General features: G+C 37.3%; 1 protein-coding gene across 1 annotated transcript in view; it reads right to left on the bottom strand.

Annotated features, from left to right (window-relative positions):
* Nucleotides 1-18,869, bottom strand: part of ANXA7 (annexin A7) — a 117,238-nt gene that overhangs the window by 77,732 nt on the left and 20,637 nt on the right. The window contains exons 4-5 of the mRNA XM_033941656.1: nt 14,970-15,113; nt 494-543 (exon numbers count right to left, since the gene is read on the bottom strand). Of these exons, the coding sequence (XP_033797547.1) occupies nt 494-543; nt 14,970-15,113 (194 nt within the window). The remainder of the gene's footprint in view (nt 1-493; nt 544-14,969; nt 15,114-18,869) is intronic.

Genomic DNA, 18,869 nt, shown 5'->3' with positions numbered 1-18,869 from the left:
GATCATAATCTAATAAATAAATAAAAAAATTCAAAGTATCCTTCATGAGTGAGTAAATATCACAATGTAGCTTCCAAATTTTATAACATTTTTCCTTAGAGTGAGAAAGAAGAGAAAAGGAAAAAAAAAAAGCAGAAAAAGGGCATGGGCTCAAGAGTAACATGCTAACTCTTACAACTTTAGTTTCCACTAGACACTTGTAGAGTATGTTTGAAACACTCATATCTTTTGGGTGATGATGCTCAGTGTCCCTTCATGATCTCTTCGCAATACTTCATTTCCATTCAAAAGATTTGCTGTTTGTGCATGGTTATACTTTAAATACCTGTCTCTGCTATCTCTCTCCTATCTGTAACTCTGCACCATTTTGTTAATCCTTCGCTGAATTACCTCCCTATTGCAGGGAAAAAAATCATTATTACCAATCTTGCTTAAGCACTCTCAATACGGGTAGCCTGCACTGCTACACAGTGTTTTCACAGAAAATACATACCACAGAGGGTGTTTGCGCAGGGACTGGAGTTGGTCCGGTAGGATAACCACCTGCAAATCACAAAGAAAGAAGAATGCTCACTCTTTTCAATAATTGCAGAATACAGTACTTCCTAAGGGGATGGATGGGGCTTTATATACCACCTTTCTGTAATTACAATAAAAGTGGTTTACATACTGGTACTTATTTTATGCCTAGGGCAATGGAGGGTTAAGTGACTTGCCCAGAGTCACAAGGAACAGCAGTGGGAAGCAAACTCAGTTCCACAGGATCCTGCTCATTCAAATACATTTATTCTAAGACTAGGACCCTGAAGTATTATTTGCCCACAAGCACCACAGCTATATAAACTAACTAAAAGCCCTATGAAGAAATGGAGGGCTAAACTAAAAAAAAAAAAAAAGTTATAGTAAGGAGAATAAATCAAGTTAAAAATGAAAGAGATGACGAGGGGGTCAGTATTATTGTCAAAGGAGATAATTAGCAGCATTCAAAAAAGGCACAAAGAATCCTAGAAAGTAAAGTACAGGGAAGAAAATCTACAAAAGCTGAGAGAAGTAAGGTAGCCAGGTGTGAGCAGAAAGAAAGAAAAAAAAAAAAAAAAAAAGAGCAGAAGGAAGTTAAAGCTAGATGACAAGATTTCATCAGACACACTAGTAAAAGTAGGATAGCAGAAGGGGAAATTAAAGTAACATCTCAGAAAGAAAACCTGAAAACATTCAAGTTAAAGAGTCAGATAAAATCCTAGAATATTAAGGAAGCATACAATGTCCTGATAGGTTCACTGATGGATTTAATCAACAGATCAATTTCTTTATGTGATTATGGAATAAGGTTAAGGATACATATTAAATTTAGTACAATCTGTGCTTTGATACTGTTTCTCCATACAAGGCTCATAAATACACAACAGCCAAGGGATGAGAGAGAGAGGTAAAGTGATAAAATGGTGGAAGTAGTAAATGGCATTCGCTTAGGAGAGAAGAAAGGCAAATAGTGGAGTACCTCACATATATCATGGAACTATGTCAGAAATATTGCAGAGATGTTAATAGAAAGAGATGTCTTTTTGTAAATCACAATAAGAGCTGCTACACAGTGAGGAACAGTCTTTTGTTTTAAATCTTTATTCATTTTTTTGTGTTACAACAAGTGTTACAAATAAACTCAATAGAAACTTAAATACACACTTGAATAACTCATATATTAATATCAAGTTTAACATTAATATAAAAATCCCTTGTCCCACCCTCCTTCCCAACCAATAATACATAAATCAATTTTATTGTATATTCTTTAAATATTAATTTAGTATGTAATAATCAAAATTGAAAAGCCCACCCCATTTCCCTCTTTACAATTATCTTATCATGGGAAAAGTTCATTAGAGAAATCATGTTAACGGTCTTTAGATGTTTCCAATGTTATTTATGGGAAAAATTATCCTTCATTACAAAAATCGGTTAATGGTCCCCATATTTTTTTAAATTTATTCATGTATCCTTTGTGTGTTGCAATAGCAAGTTCCATTTTATATATGTGGCATACCGAATTCCACCAGAACATATAGTTCAATCTATCATGTTGTTTCCAATTGAATGTGATTTGTTGTATTGCAATTCCAGTTAAAATAAATAAGAGTTTGTTATTACTGGATGAAATTTGGCTTTTTGCTCTCATAGTTGTTCCAAATAATATAGTATCATATGTCAAGGCTACTGGATTTTCTAACATTCTGTTAATTTGGGGCCAAATTGATTTCCAGAATGATAGGATAAATGGACAAAAGAATAAAAGATGATCTAATGTCCCAATTTCAATATGACAGTGCCAGCATCTATTAGATCTTGAACTATCTATTTTTTGTAAACGAGTAGGGGTCCAAAAAGCTCTATGAAGAAGAAAAAACCAAGTTTGTCTCATAGATGCTGACACCGTACATTTTAGCCTCCAAGACCAAAGTCGTGGCCATTGAGATGCACTAATTTGGTGTTTTATCTCAATGCTCCAAATGTCTCTAAGACCATTTTTTGGTTTTTTATTTATATATCCGGATATTAATTTATACCACTGTGCGGCTTTGTGACCTATTGAGTCCATCTGGAAACATAAGAATTCCAAACTGTGATATTTAGCGAGATCTTTCCATTCAGGGAACCCTTTCTGAATAGATTGCTTCAATTGCAACCATTTAAAATATTGTGTTTTATTGAGACCAAATTTTTGTTGCAATTGTGAAAACTCCAGCAATTTATCATTTTTAATTACATCATCCAAAGTGCGAATGCCTGCTATCATCCAATGTTTCCAGATGACTTTAAAACCGCCAACCTTGATCTTGGGGTTTAGCCATATAGTTTGGTTGGTTGATTTACTAATTGGAATTTGAGTAAGATTACTTATGTAATTTAGAGTTTTCCAGGTATCCATAAATATTTTATGATCTTTGTATAACCTTGGCATTTTGATACTAATTACATGATTAAGACGTAATGGAAACATAAGCCTCCATTCTAGCCAAAACCAGTCTGGAATATTATCTGTGGGTTCTGGGAGGATCCAATACATACCATGACGTAAGATATAGGCTTGATGATACCTATAAAAGTTGGGAAAATTTACCCCTCCCTCCTTAATTGGTTTTTGTAATGACGCTAGAGCAATTCTTGGTTTTTTATTAAGCCATATAAATTTTGTCAAAGTCCTATTTATTTTTGTGTAAAACGAATCTTGAAAGAAAACTGGTATCATCCCCATTTGGTAACATACTATCGGTAAAATCATCATTTTTACGGTTTGTACTCTTCCCCACCAAGATAAATGCAAAGGATTCCATTGCTCACACATTTCTATTACTTTTTGTAATAAGCATTTTTCATTAATTTTCATTGTTTCATCTACTGTTTTTGTTATCAAAATTCCAAGGTATTTAATATATTCTTCTTTCCAAACAAAAGGGAATGTATCAAATAAACCTTTTGTACAATGTATATTTAGTGGAAGAATTTCTGATTTATTCCAATTAATTTTATATCCTGAAAATTTTCCAAATTTCTCAATCAATTCAAGTAGATGTGGAATGGTGGATTCTGGATTCTTCAGATATAGTAATAAATCATCTGCGTAAGCAGATATCTTATATTCTTTATCTGAATGAGGTATACCCTGTATCTCCTTAGCTTGTTGGATAGCTAATATTAAGGGTTCTAAAACAATATCAAACAGCAAAGGGGATAAGGGACATCCTTGTCTAACTCCTCTCTGTAGATTAAATTTTTCTGAAAACGTATTATTAATATATAGTCTAGCAGAAGGGGAGCTATACATTGTTTGTATCATTTGTATAAATCCAGGACCTATACCAAACCATTCCATTGCTTGATACATAAAAGGCCATTCTACTCTATCAAAGGCCTTTTCTGCATCTAATGAAATTGCAAAAGTAGGTTCATTCATTTTCTTTGTTAAATATAACATATGGAATGTTAATCTGGTATTGTGAGATGAATGTCTTTGAGCAACGAATCCTGTTTGATGCATACCTATTATATGGGGGAGAGCTTTAGCTAATCTTAGCGCAAGTATTTTTGCTAATAATTTTCCATCTACATTTATTAAAGATATTGGTCTATAGTTTGATACCAAAGTGGGATCTTTATTGGACTTTGGCAAAACAATAGTCAAAGATTCTGCTATAGTGCCTTTAATACAACCTTTATTGAGTTGATATTGATAAAGATTTAATAAATAGGGTAATAAAAAGTTTTGAAATGTTTTATAAAATTCCACTGTATATCCATCACCACCTGGAGCGGATCCAACTCTAAGGGACTTCAAAGCTGTTCCTAATTCTTTTAGTGATATTGGTTCTTCCAAACTTCGTTTTATATGTTCAGGAATTTTTGGACCCTCTAACATTTTTAAAAATTCAAAACCATCTTTTTCTTTATTTAGATAATTTTCGGAAGAATAAAGAGATTTATAGAATTTTAAGAATTGTTTTAAAATAGGTTCAATTTGTGTATTTGTATTTCCATTTTCATCTTTTATTGCTATTAATTTTGTTTTTCTTTTTTTCGCTTTAAGATAGTTTGCCAATATTCTTCCTGATTTGTTTGAATTACCATAGTACAATGTTTGTTGAGAAAATAAATCTTTCCTAATCATCTTAGATGAGATCTCATTATATTTACCTTTTAATTTTAATAATTCTTGTTGAATATAATATTCCCATTTTTCTATAAGTTTTGATTCTAAATTTTTAATCTCTTTTTCTAAGATTAAAAATTGTTTTTTGATTTGTTTTTTTAGAAAAGCCGAATAAGAAATTATTTGTCCTCTAATGGTTGCCTTAAAGGCATCCCATAGAGTTTCTCTGTTAATATCATCATTATCATTTATTTGAAAAAATTCTTTCATTTTTGTTAGAAGATTTTCACAAAAATTTTTGTCAACCAACAATGTACTATCCATTTTCCAAATTGGTCTGTTATTATTTTGATCTGTAGTTTTAATTTTGATCCACACTCCACCATGGTCAGATAGAATAATTGGATCAATGGCTGCTTGTGTCACTTGATGTGCAAGATGTTTTGAAGTAAAGATATAATCTATTCTTGAAAAAGAATTGTGAACATGAGAACAGAAAGAAAATTCCCGACCATCAAAATGAAGTATTCTCCATATATCTATTAAATCGCAAGATTGAATCAAATTATCTAGTCCCATAGATTTCATAACTCTACCTGGGTTTTTATCTAATAAAGGATCCATTACAGCATTGAAGTCCCCTGCTACTATAAGATTTGAAGTAGCCAGTGGTATGATCAGTTGTTGAAGAGTTTTAAAGAATTCATTTTGGTTCGAATTAGGGGCGTATATATTAATTAACGTCATGGTAGTATTTCCCATATTCATTTCCACCATTATCCATCTTCCATGAATATCTGAAGCTTTTAGTTTAAATGAAGCAGAGCATTTTTTATTAATTAAAATAGCAACACCTGCCTTTTTCCCTATAGCTGGTGAGAAAAAACACTGTTTGACCCAGCCTCCTTCTAGCTTTTTAGATTCTATACATGAGAGGTGGGTCTCTTGTATAAGGCATATATCCGCATCTTGCCTTTTTAAAAATGATAGTGTTTTTTTTCCTTTTTATCATATGATTTAGACCGTTAACATTTAAAGACATAATTTTAATATCCATTTATTTTTAAATTCTTAGGTATTAAATTATGTATATTTTCCCAATGTTTTAAGTATTTCATTTCTCTTTTTTCCTTTATTCCCATGATTACCTTATATATTTCTCTTTTATCCCCTCCCATCCCTTTTATCCCTCCCTTCCCCCCCTTATTAATTACGAAAACTTGGATACGCAGGTTGAGGTTGGATTTAGATAACTCCGACAGGCTATTAATAATTATCTAAAGTACTACATTTTTTCTCTATTTCTGTATATTTTCTCTTATTTTATTATTAATTATAAGAATAAGTAAAAAGTTTTTCATTCTTATGTATTGAAAGATTATTTTCTATATTTGTATGTCTTTAAATCCATAAGAATGATTATATTAAATCACTTATGTCTAAGAACATTTCATTACAATTCGTTTCTTTTCAGGTGGTATATTATTTTTACTTTAAAAAGCTGTCCAATTTAGCCTCTTTCCTCAGAACTGTAACAAGAGTTTTCAGCACAGGAATCCCCTATCTCTTATACTCATTATTTTCTTATGATTCACAAGAGAGTGTCAATTAAGAGAAGCTAACACTCCCATTAGAGTTCTTATAAGTTCTGTCTCAATAATATACTCTCTAGATATCTATGATTTTAAAATATCTAATGCCTGTGCAGACGAGAGTAAAGTCCTGTGCCAAAAACCCTCATTTTATCTCCCATAAAGGATTGCCAGGTTGAATAATTGTGGGTATTAAATTCAACTTAATAATAAAGAACATAAATATTGAGATATATATATTTAAAAACTTTTTTTTTTTTTTTTCCAGGTAATTTTTTCGTCTCAGATACATTCTATTCATACATTTCGTATTTGAAATGTATTTTAATGTATCCGAAACGCAAAATTAAACCCGAAGTACCACCTTCAACCAGAAATATAGGAAACCAATCATTTCTTCTTATTATTTTCTCTTTCTTATTATTACTCCACTTTCAAAATTTCTTTTCAATCAATACATTTTTAAGTTTGTTGAAAAAACTTTCTTTGTCATCATTTGAGTTCGGAGATGTGTTTCATTTCATTTTCATTCCTCCCGGTAAGTTTATTCTATTTATTCTGAGTAGAATTTTAGAATTTTTGTATTTTTCAGTTTTCTTATTTTCCATGGAGAATGTTGCAAGTTGTTTAAGTCTTTAATTCGATCCTTGTGTGTTCTTTTTCCATTGCTTTCCGTTCTGAACTATCTTTAACCGTCAAAGTATTTGGTATGAATTCATTAATTGTTCTTTAGATTGTCATAGGTTGCTCCAGTTGATTTATATATTCCTGTAGTTTTTTTGGATCCGTAAAGTTTTGCGTTTTGTTAGCAATGGTAACCTTCATAGTTGCCGGGTAGAGGAGCCCAAATCTAGCTCCTAGAGATCTTAGTTGTGGTCTCATGTCTAAGAATTGTTTTCTTTTTGTTGCTGTTTCTTTTGCAAAGTCCGGGACAATGTGTATTTTTGAATCTTGGCATTTAAGATTTTTGATTTCCTTGGCTATTTGGCATATTTCAACTGCTTGTTGATGTCTTAAAAGTTTGAAAATTAAAGTTCTTGGACCTGTTTGAGTGTTGTTTCTTTGTGTTGGAATCCTATGAGCTCTTTCAATTTCCAGTTCCGTTTTAAATTTCAGTGGTAGTATTTTAGGTAGAAATTTTTCAAGAAATGCAATCGGATCATTCTTTTCCACTCCTTCAGGTAATCCGATTATTCTTAAATTATTCCGTCTTTCACGATTCCGGCTGTCTTCAAGATTTTTTTTTATCTCTGTTATTTCTTTCCATATGATTTTGCTGTGATTCATATCTGTATTTAGTTGTTCTGTAATATCTTCTAATGTTGAAATTCTATTTTCTGTAATGTCTACTCTTTTAGTTAGGATTGCAGCATCTTCCATTGCTTTTTGTAGTTTTTTGTTACTGTCTAAGACAATTTCTTTTATTTGTCTTAGTTCTTCCATAACATCCAGATTTTTTTCTGTTGGTAATGGGATTTTAGAGGGTGTACCTGGCTCAGGTTTCGACCTCTTATTGCTCCCCGATGTTCCAGCTCCCAGTTCAGCTTTATTTTGTTTAGTTGAAGTCATATTTCAATATATATTTTAGTTTCTTTAAAATATTTAGTAGTAGTTCTTTTAATATATTTGCATATAAGGAGCTATTTGTTTATTCAACCAACCGTTCAAGCCACGCCTCTTTTTTTTTTTTTTTTTCTCAGTATTCTTAAAGCAACTGTAAGTTATTTGTCTTAGGTTCTATTGCTGTGAGAAAAATGTCAGTAATCTTTCCTTTTTTTTTACCTTCAAGCCCAATCTCAGTCTCTATGAAGGCAATAAGATTCAGAGTAGTAAATCTTTTCCAGATATGGCTGGTTATTTTTATAGGATTAATTTACCAAACTTGTTGTGACATCTAGCATCAGCGCTGAAAAATTTGTAGCCTTCTTTTCTAGCTCTCCTCTTATTAGCCCAATCGCAGCCTCTACCGAGGAGAGCAATATTCCATCCAATATATTTATTTCAGCATCATTCAATTACCTCAATGTCACTTTTTTTTTGGTTACATTAATCCTTTTATTTATTTATTTATTAATCCTTTTATTTGTCCTTTTCTCACGGCCCAAACTCTGAGAAAAACCTACAGTCTCCTATATCCAATCTTTTCAAGTACAACAACAGAGATTGATATATTTATTGATATTTATATTTATCCTTCACAATTTTTTTTTTTTTGGAATTTAGCAGCAAGAAAACCGTTGCTCAGTAGATTTCACCGCAGACACTGTTTTATCTCCATCAAAGAACAGCCACTTCAAGATAGCTTATTTCCCTGATATGACAGGCATCAGGCGTTTCAAAACTTATATCCCTATCAGCAAGCAGCTCACCGGCAGACCCAGACTTTGTCCATTAATCTTATCTCTCTTGTCCCTTTCCTCCAGAGTACGGGCAGTCCCCTGGATAAGAACGAGTTTCGTTTTTAAAACTGTTCTTGAGTCAGATTTATATGTATTTGGCCTAGCGGGTAGGGATATTGGATTTGCAGGGAGAAGAAGAGTACAAATCTCTTTGGACTAGCACAGATTTTTCGATCCAAGATGGCCGCGATCGCGGCGCTCCGAGCAACCGCCCGCAAAATCCCACTCGGGAAACCTCTCCTCCGGCGCTTCACACCGCCGAACTCAGATCGTGCCAAAGGGGAAAGGAAGCCTCGAATCAGTCTCCTCCGGCAATATCCAAGACGGACTCAGCCCTCCACACCACACCTCGCCTCCCGGAAAGAAAAACGGCACTTTAACTCCCAACTCTCACTCAAAACGGCACCCCTTTCTCTCCAACTCGATTAAGGAGGTAAACTTTAATTTAAATGTAAAATCTTGCTTTTTTTTGTAGTTTTTCTTGAAAATTAAGCCTGTTTATATGGAGCTGTTTCTTCACCCAACCGTCTTCATTCGCGTCCAAGCCACGCCCCTCCAGTGAGGAACAGTCTAAGATACACTGGCAAAGAAGTTTACAGGTCAAAAAAAGTGCGTCATATTTAAGGTGCATAAAAGCAGCACAATATGAGGATAGTGGTACTAATATATGGCAAGATAAATAGTCACTGTTTTTTTATCCGATGCATGATTTTAAAGTAGGGAACTGTGTTATAAAGTAGTAGGTTTGAAAAAACCCTTAAGGACTCTGTGACCAATACTGTCCGTACAATATCTAACAAAAATTGGACCACAGTCAACATTAATTCAAAACAGGAAAAAAGGTTGAAAAGGACAGATTGCTATTAAATAAATGATTAAGCAAGAAAATACTATCAGGTTTTTAGGCTGTAGTTTTTAGTTTTTATTAATTATTTATTTATTTTTTATTTATTTATTTATTTATTTTTATTTGTTTAATGGACATCAGTATGAGCCCTGTGAAAGGTGCCCGGTATAAGGCTCAGGCAGTAACTTTGCGATGACTAGCATCATCCAGATAATATCTGGGATATCTGGAATATCTGGGTAAAGATAACTGCCTCATACATCATATTTGTCCATAACCAAAAAACAAATCCACCGAAATGGAGATCAATCACCAAACTGTCCCTTGCAATCTAAAATCCCCGAGATATGGCAAAAAATCTCCTAAGGGTGAGTTAAATCAGGTATCTGTGGCAAAAAAATGCTGTTGCTAGAATAAAGTGTAATAAAGTATAAATAACTTGAAAAAGTGCTAATGACGAAATTAAGATATTCAAAACTTGAGTGATAAAAGAAAAATGAACACGCCCAAAAAAAAGAAAAAAACGAAAATAAAAAATGAAAAAAGTGACAGAGAGTCCAAATATTCAAATTGACATGCTTAAAAGAAGGGACTGAAGATTCATTCAATAGGATAACAAGTAACTTGCAGTCAATCCATTAAATCAAAAATGAAAAGCGCTGAATAAATCTGAAAATATCTTTCAAAGTCCAACAATTCATGTGAAAAATTCAGAAAAAAACATATAAATTCTGAAGCTCATCACTTAATTGCACATATGTCCCAAGTATGAAAAAATAAAGAATACTTAGCTTCCATTCACTCGATGTAGAAAAGCGAGTATTTCTAAAGTCAATCTTGACTCGCAGGAGTGGAGATTTCCTGCGAGTCAAGATTGACTTTAGAAATACTCGCTTTTCTACATCGAGTGAATGGAAGCTAAGTATTCTTTATTTTTTCATACTTGGGACATATGTGCAATTAAGTGATGAGCTTCAGAATTTATATGTTTTTTTCTGAATTTTTCACATGAATTGTTGGACTTTGAAAGATATTTTCAGATTTATTCAGCGCTTTTCATTTTTGATTTAATGGATTGACTGCAAGTTACTTGTTATCCTATTGAATGAATCTTCAGTCCCTTCTTTTAAGCATGTCAATTTGAATATTTGGACTCTCTGTCACTTTTTTCATTTTTTATTTTCGTTTTTTTTCTTTTTTTTGGGCGTGTTCATTTTTCTTTTATCACTCAAGTTTTGAATATCTTAATTTCGTCATTAGCACTTTTTCAAGTTATTTATACTTTATTACACTTTATTCTAGCAACAGCATTTTTTTGCCACAGATACCTGATTTAACTCACCCTTAGGAGATTTTTTGCCATATCTCGGGGATTTTAGATTGCAAGGGACAGTTTGGTGATTGATCTCCATTTCGGTGGATTTGTTTTTTGGTTATGGACAAATATGATGTATGAGGCAGTTATCTTTACCCAGATATTCCAGATATCCCAGATATTATCTGGATGATGCTAGTCATCGCAAAGTTACTGCCTGAGCCTTATACCGGGCACCTTTCACAGGGCTCATACTGATGTCCATTAAACAAATAAAAAATTAAAAAATAAATAAATAAATAAATAAATAATAAAAACTAAAAACTACAGCCTAAAAACCTGATAGTATTTTCTTGCTTAATCATTTATTTAATAGCAATCTGTCCTTTTCAACCTTTTTTCCTGTTTTGAATTAATGTTGACTGTGGTCCAATTTTTGTTAGATATTATAAAGTAGTAACCAGTAGTGCTGCCCGATTTAAATCAATTCACCGATTCACTTTGGTGAATCTATTCGTTGTCTAAAAAAAAAGAAAAAAAATCTGACTTACCGATTCAGCAACCAACATCTCCCCCCCTGAACGGGCTGCTCATGGCCTGCCCAGCTGGGGCCTTCCCTCTGCCATGTGAGGAAGGGGAGGGAAAGTCCTGTAAGCTCAGGTGAAGACCCCCAAGAATTTCCCTGTCACAGTAGTAGCAGGCCAAAGCAAGGCCAATACAGCTAAGACCTAAAATCGTTGCTGAAAAAGCAAAATAGGCTCTCTGACTAGAAACTGTCAACTCTGAAAGACACTGTCAACTCTGAAAGGCACTTCTGCTTTTTCTTAGAAGCAGAGGGCGTAGTTAGAGAGAAAAACAATTCTGATGAAAAATATAAGCAGCATAACTTTATGAAAGTTTCACCAGAAGAAAGACGAACCACGGACAGAAGTGTACAAAAAGGCTAACCATAGAGCCGGAAAACCGTTAGGCCCAGGTGCTCAAAAGAGGAACTTGGTATATTAAAAGGACATTTACGGGGAAGTGAGGGAGAAGCATATGAAAAAAGGCGTGACACAGAATCACTCAATTATATTAACTAATCCATAGCTTAATATGAGATAATGAATATGATTAACCAATGAAAGTGTGAAATGTAACATGCACCAACGTGGGCCACAGCTGCCAGAATCATATAAAAGAAAGCTCCTTGAACCAAGGATTCAGAACTCATTGGAAGTTCTCCATCAGTCTGGCCAACCTGGTGGATGCTCTATCATTCTGTATGCTGTGTGATTTGTTCCTGTAAGCTATTACTACTTGATTATTAAATTCATATTATTTGGAACAGCATAAAGAGAGTTGAGTGGTCTGTCTGTGAAGGTCTAGGGTCTTCACGTGTCACTGATAACACAGCAGAGGGAAGCCCTGGCAGGGCAGGCTGCAATCAGCCTGTTCACAGTGCTGCCTCTTCAAGGCCGGCCACCACCATACTGCTGCTGCTTCGGGAAGCCTGGAGATATGTCAGATCTCACGGTGGGAGGGTCGGTGGGGTGCTGCTGCACAAGGAGATGGAAGGAAGGAAGGGAGGGAAGGAAGGAAAACTACTGCACAGTGGGATGGATGGGTAGGAGGGATGGAAAGCTGCTGCACTTGGTGGGGAGAAAGGAGAGAGGAAGAATTGTTGGGATGGAGGAAAGGAAGGGAGAGATGAGAGGTAGAAAGGGGTGAGAGGGAGAATCCTGCATATGTTGGAGGGGAGGGAGACATGCATGGAGAAGAGAGAGGGAGAAATGTTGGACATAGGGTGGAGGGCAGGGAGAGATGGTGCATGGGGGGAGAGAAAGAAAGAAATGTTGCACATGATAATGGAGGGGAGGAAGGGAAATATAGTACATGGAGGGAAATAGAGAGTTTTGACCCAGGGCACAAGCCAGGGGGAAAGAGAGAAAGATGATAGAGTGGGAAAGAAACAAATGTTGAATATGAAAGTGGAAGGTAGAAAAAATATTATTATTTTCTATTTTGCAATTACAATATATCAGATTTGAAATGTGTATCCTACCAGAGCTGGTGTTAAGACAGCGACCATGAGCTAGGACCTAATAGAGAGAGGAAAAGTATTTTTTATTTTGTTTACACCACAGCACTGCCATGAGGTTGGAGAGGGCAAACTGGGGGTAGAGGAGGGGTGGGGGTGGAAAGGCTACAAAATCTCCGCCAGGGTGTTTGAAAGAAAAATGCCTGACTGGGCGGGAAAAGCAAATCGAAAAATTGATTCAATAAGCCAAATCAAATTTTTCTCTGAATAAGGCAGCACTTGTAACCAGAGGCAGAAAAATAAAGGAATACATAGGAAAAGGCATAATCAAAAGAAAGAGAGAGAAAAGAATGCCTTTGCAGAGGTTATTGCCACATTTGGTATAAGAATAGTGTCTAATCCTGGAGAATGTACCACTGAAAGAGGATTTCCAGAATAGGGCTACTAAAACAAAGCAGAGTCTGTAATAAAAGTCCTAGAAGATGAAACTTAAGTTTGCGCTAACTCTCTGGGTGCCTGAGCACCCCCAATATGCTCGCCTGCTCTTCCTAAACATATAAACTTGAAGTATATTTACAGAAAGACAACATATTGTGAGCCTACTAAGGAGTACTGTCCTGTCATTCTGGTACCCCTATATCCTTAATCATAAGGTAGAGGGAAAGTGGGGGGCTGAGGGGATAATAGTTCTAGGAAGATTTTTTTTTTTTGGGGGGGTGGAAGAGGAGAGTTTTGGTGAAGTCCCTACTAACACTTAAATGAAAGAATGTTGTGCCAGCAACAAAGGAGTCACCAATTCATGTTTTACATAGGGCAATGACTAGTCTACAGCAGGGGTGTCAAACTCAATCACATAAGGGGCAGAAATCTAAAAACATAGGCTAAGTCACGGGCCAAATTTTTTATTAAGATAGGGGTCCTTTTATTAAGATACGCTAACCGATATAGCACGCGTTAAATGTGCACCTTAATAAAAGGACCCCTTAGTCTTAGTAAAGTATAAGGTTACAACCTCTTCAACCCCACACTGGCTTTGTGATGTAAACAAAATAAATTTAAAAAAAGATTTTCTCCTCTTTCTTTTAGGTCCTAGTTCACGCCTGCTGTCAGTTCTGGCAGGATACACATTTCAAATCTGACATTGTAATCACAAAACAGAAAATAAAATTATTTTTCTGCCTTTTGTTTGGTCATTATTCAAACCATGTTGAGGCCCCAAGCTCTGGTTGTCTTCGGATAACTCGCTTGCCAGGGTCTCCTTCTGCCAGGGTCTCCTTCTTTCTTCTTCCCTTTCGTTTCTCTTCCCTCCCCCAGAGGTCTGGTATTTTTCCTTTTGGCCGAGATTTGGCCCTAGATTTGGCCCTCTGTTCCTTTCCTTCCTCCATCCTGGCTTCCCAGTCTCACATTAGAGCAGCCTGCAGAGGATCGCCTGTCAGCTGTAGAGATCCTAGCAGGCTGCCTTTGACTTCTGCAGCACATTCCCTCTGCCGCAGTCCCGCCCCTCTTCTGACATATGGGACCACGACATAGGGAATGTGCTGCTGAGGCTACAGCATCCTGTTAGGATCCTATAGTCAACCAGCGATCCTCTGCAGACTGCTTTAATGTTAGACTGGGAAGCTGCATGAACCTACAGAAGGTCAGCTTAAGTGCAAATTTATAATTGTCCAGCGGGCCAAATTTTATTACACCGCAGGCCAGAGTTTGCCATGTCTGGTCTAGAGCCAGCCCTGAACAAGATCCCCAGACTAAAGAGTCTTAATATCCATTAGAACTGTACCAGATAGACAGGCATGCTAGTAGGTTCATAACTGCATGTTTCATCCAGGGCTGCTAAATTAGACCTAGATCTCATTATCAGCATATGATCTCCAAGTATGTAGCTGCTGACTGCTAAGCTTCCAAAGTTTGGAATGTAGGTACTAGAGCAGCTCAGGGGAAATTCTGTGGGAATGGAACTACTACTGCCCTGTGGCTTATGGTAATAACTAAACAGACTAGATGGGCCTTAAGGTCTAAATCTGCTGATTTATATTTAGGTCTTTCAGCACCTATGCCAACTCTAGTATCCAATACAACCTAAGGGATAGAAGAATGCACACAGAGAACATACCACCCATTCAGCAGTTTCCTCAGTCTGGACAATATACATACCTGGGGCTGGTCCACCACCTCCATAGCTTTGGGATACAGGTTGAGGATATCCACCAGGAGTTCCGCCAAAACCTGGCATGCCATAGCCTCCTCCTCCAGGGGCTCCAAAACCAGCTCCACCAGGAGGCCCACCAAAGCCTGGAACTGTGGAATACAAACAGGTGAAATGGTTCAGGATTTTGAAAATTAGAGCATTTCTCTCTGCTGGTTTCTTGTCAGAAATGGATCCTGGCCAGTTTAGTCGATTGTTTGGAGCTCACCAGTCATATTCAGTGGCATTTAATCAGTTAGTGTCACCAAAAATGTCTGGTTAGCATCCATCTCATAACTGGCAATTTTGGGGGCATTCTGAGGGAAGATTCGGCACTTAAGTGGGCAAGGTAACCAGGAATATCATACTTAACCAGCTATGCTTTAACAGGCTCACAAACCTGGACATTCATTGCTGAATTTCTAGGAATAACATTGGTTAGCAAAACCCTGAGTGTCACTGACTGAATGCTGAACCCACAGTTTCTTAATACACAATGCAGTAACTGTTGCCAAGTTACTAACCACAACTTAAAACAGAATCCCCTCAAGTTATTTTAACCACACATGATTAGGTCCAAATGTAGACACATCTTGTGAAACATGGGAGTACTGTAAAGACCCCCTAAGTTTAGAAAAAGGGGAAGAAGTGTGGCTTTGTATAACTACCATGTTTCCACGAAAATAAGCCCTACCCCGAAAATAAGCTCTAGTTGAAGCGCTGGATTTGCCGACCGCGAGACCGATATACCTTTTTCCAAACGGCAGCAATCTAATCAGGTTGCTTCATGGCCTTCTCCTGCCAGGGCATTCCTCTGCCACACCACTAATGATGCGGGAAAAGGCCGCGAAGCAGCCTGATTAGATTGCTGCTAATGCCGCTGTTTGGAAAAAGGTATATTGGTCTCGTGGTTGGCAGTTCTGATGGGAGAATGGGAGGGAGGGAAGGATAGAAAGATGCTGCAGAGGGAAGACACAAAAGGAAGGGTGAGGGGAGGAAAGATGCTGCACATTTGGGTGGGAGAGAAAGGAAAGAGGAAGCAGCCTGATTATATTGCTGCTGATGCTGCTGTTTGGAAAAAGGTATATTGGTCTCGTAGTTGGCGGTTCTGATGGGAGAATGGGAGGGAGGGAAGGATAGAAAGATGCCGCAGAGGGAAGACACAAGGGTGAGGGGAGGAAAGATGCTGCACATTTGGTGGGAGAGAAAGGAAAGAGGAAGAATTGGGGTAGAGGAGAGGAAGGAAGAGATGACCATTGTACATGAAAAAAAAAAAAAAAAATAAGACCTACCCCGAAAATAAGACCTAGTACATTTTTTGGGCCCAAAATTAATATAAGACAGTGTCTTATTTTCAGGGAAACATGGTAGTTGATCTATTGTCTTCAGATATATACCTGCTACAGGTCAGCAACTTTGCTTACTTGCATCTGGGGAAGCAAATGTGATCCATAGCCTATAGATTCATCTGTACATAAGAATAGCCATATTGGGTCAGACCAATGGTCCATCTAGCCAGTATCCTGTTTCTACAGTGGCCAGTCCAGGTCACAAGCACCCGGCATTGGCATTGGCCCTGGCCCAGAATACTACTATTCCCAGATGCAGGTTAAGGATATCTGAGAACTTTATGCATCAAGTACAATTTTGTCAATTTTTTTGTCCAATACAGACTACTGTAATATTTTATAACTGGTGCTGCCCAAGAGATTCTGGCCCTTTACAATTACCATAGAATATAGTAGGCAAGAACATACAGGTCAGACACAAGTTGCCTACTGCTCTAAGTACTGAGTTAAAAGTTACCATATTTTTCATTCCATAAGACGCATCTTTTTTCCAAAAAAAGTGGGTGGAAATAAGGGTGCTGCTGACGATGACACTTGTGTAGAATGGGTCCATACCAACCCTGATGCTTGATGTTGTGCAGGGGGGTGTGACCTTGTCCTCAATGCTCCAATGTATCCTACGCTGGGCTGAGATAGGCATGGACGCCTTCAAAGCCCATGAAGGATGCATCTGCAGTAGCTCTGAAAGCTTTTAAGCATAGCCCGGATCTCCTCCTAGAAAGCTGGCACCTGCATCAGTGTGAAAGTAGTCTGTGGTGCTGGTTGTCTGGGGGTGGGAGACCTCGTGAGGAGGTGAACATCTGGGAAGACACCATGACAAACCTAGAAAGGGAGGAATGTTTATGCTTCTTAGCTTTCATGTAGGAAGCATTCACTGATGCATGAGCCATGGATGAAGATGATGTTGAGTCTTGTCTTTGTAGACAGCTCGATGTTCGATGCTCTCTATGCAGCATCAGTGTATGTGGTGTCAATACCAATGTTGGTGTAGATGTAGTTTGAGTGTTGGGTCCCAAATTTCCTACCCTGCTCATGTCAATGCTGAACCAAAAATTTTATTACACTGGACTTGGCGGGCTTTCAGTGATCTCTTTTGCATACACAGGCAGAGTTCACAATGAATTTCCTGATGTTCAGGACTTAAACACTGAACATACCAATTAGGGCGGGGCGAGAGCCTGAAATGGTCTGGTTACATCGAGTTTACTAATCAATGAAAAAGTCCCACAGGAAATCACCAAGATAGAATAAAACATTGGGAAACACTAAGCAGATGAGTGGGATAATGATAACAGAAGCTCTTTATTAGGGGGATTTCAATGAGGACTCGGCCTAGGCTGTGTTTTGGCAGAATGCCTTCATCAGTGATTATGAGCAAAAATGTGAAAACAATATCCATATAAGGGAAAGGGACTTGTTTACCACCTTTTTGTGGTTACACATTCAAAGTGGTTTACAAACAATATATACAGGTACTTATTTTGTACCAGAGGCAATGGAGGATTAAGTGACTTGCCCAGGGTCACAAGGAGTAACACTGGGATCGATCCCACATCCTCAGGGTGCTGAGGCAGTAGCTCTACCACTAGGCCACTTGTGAGCTCTGTCCACTTTCACCATATCCTCACACCGAGGGGGAGCCAGATAGCTAAACACCTTTTAAGTGAACAAAGTCTCTTACCACAGTACTGCAAGCCACATAATTTGGGCTTTCTGGTATCCTTTGAATTCTCAGACTGCAGACAAACAAAAAGGCAAGGGAGGTGTCTTTTCAACCAATGATAAGAGTCTTTATTGAAAACAAAGTTGTCCCAAACAGGATCCCAGTTTCAGCATGTAACCAATGCCTTCCTCAGGGGACACTTGGCTAGTAGTCACTGAGTGCAACACGCTTTTTAGTGAACAACGGCAGCGCTCAGAGCGATCCAAAGCGAAAAATCGCACTGAGTGCTGCCGTTGTTCACTAAAGAGCGTGTTCCACTCAGTGACTACTAGCCAAGTGTCCCCTGAGGAAGGCACTGGTTACACGCCAAAACTGGGATCCTTGTTGGGATCACTGTTTTCAATAAAGACTCGATCATTGGTTGAAAAGACACCTCCCTTGCCTTTTTGTTTGGCTACATATGTCCCAAGGCAAGGTGTTCTTCTGTTTGCCTGTAATTCTTAGATTGCACCATCATAATCCATTTTCTAAGTCCTCCACTTTTCCCCCCCACAGACCGCGTGTGTCTACATTTGTTGATTGAAAAGATGTGTGAGTCTTCCACTTCTTTCTCATACTGGGCCATGAAGTGTTCCAATTCATCCAAATGCTCACTAAGGACACCAATTTCTTTTATAAGATGAGACCACCACTCGAATGTCCTTGCGCCCCATTCTTTTATCCTATGCTGGATATCACTTCCCTTCTCACTCAAGGATTGCCCCTCCATGTCAGAGCTGTAGTCATCCTGAAGCTCTGAATCTATGGGCACCATCTTATATACTTCAGGTTCCTCATTCAGAGCATTTTGTTTCTGG

The sequence above is a fragment of the Geotrypetes seraphini genome, chromosome 4 (assembly GCF_902459505.1).
Source record: "Geotrypetes seraphini chromosome 4, aGeoSer1.1, whole genome shotgun sequence".
Lineage (NCBI taxonomy): Eukaryota > Metazoa > Chordata > Amphibia > Gymnophiona > Dermophiidae > Geotrypetes > Geotrypetes seraphini.
The sequence above is the reverse complement of the archived record's forward strand: the minus strand, read 5'-3'. Positions and strand labels throughout refer to the sequence as shown.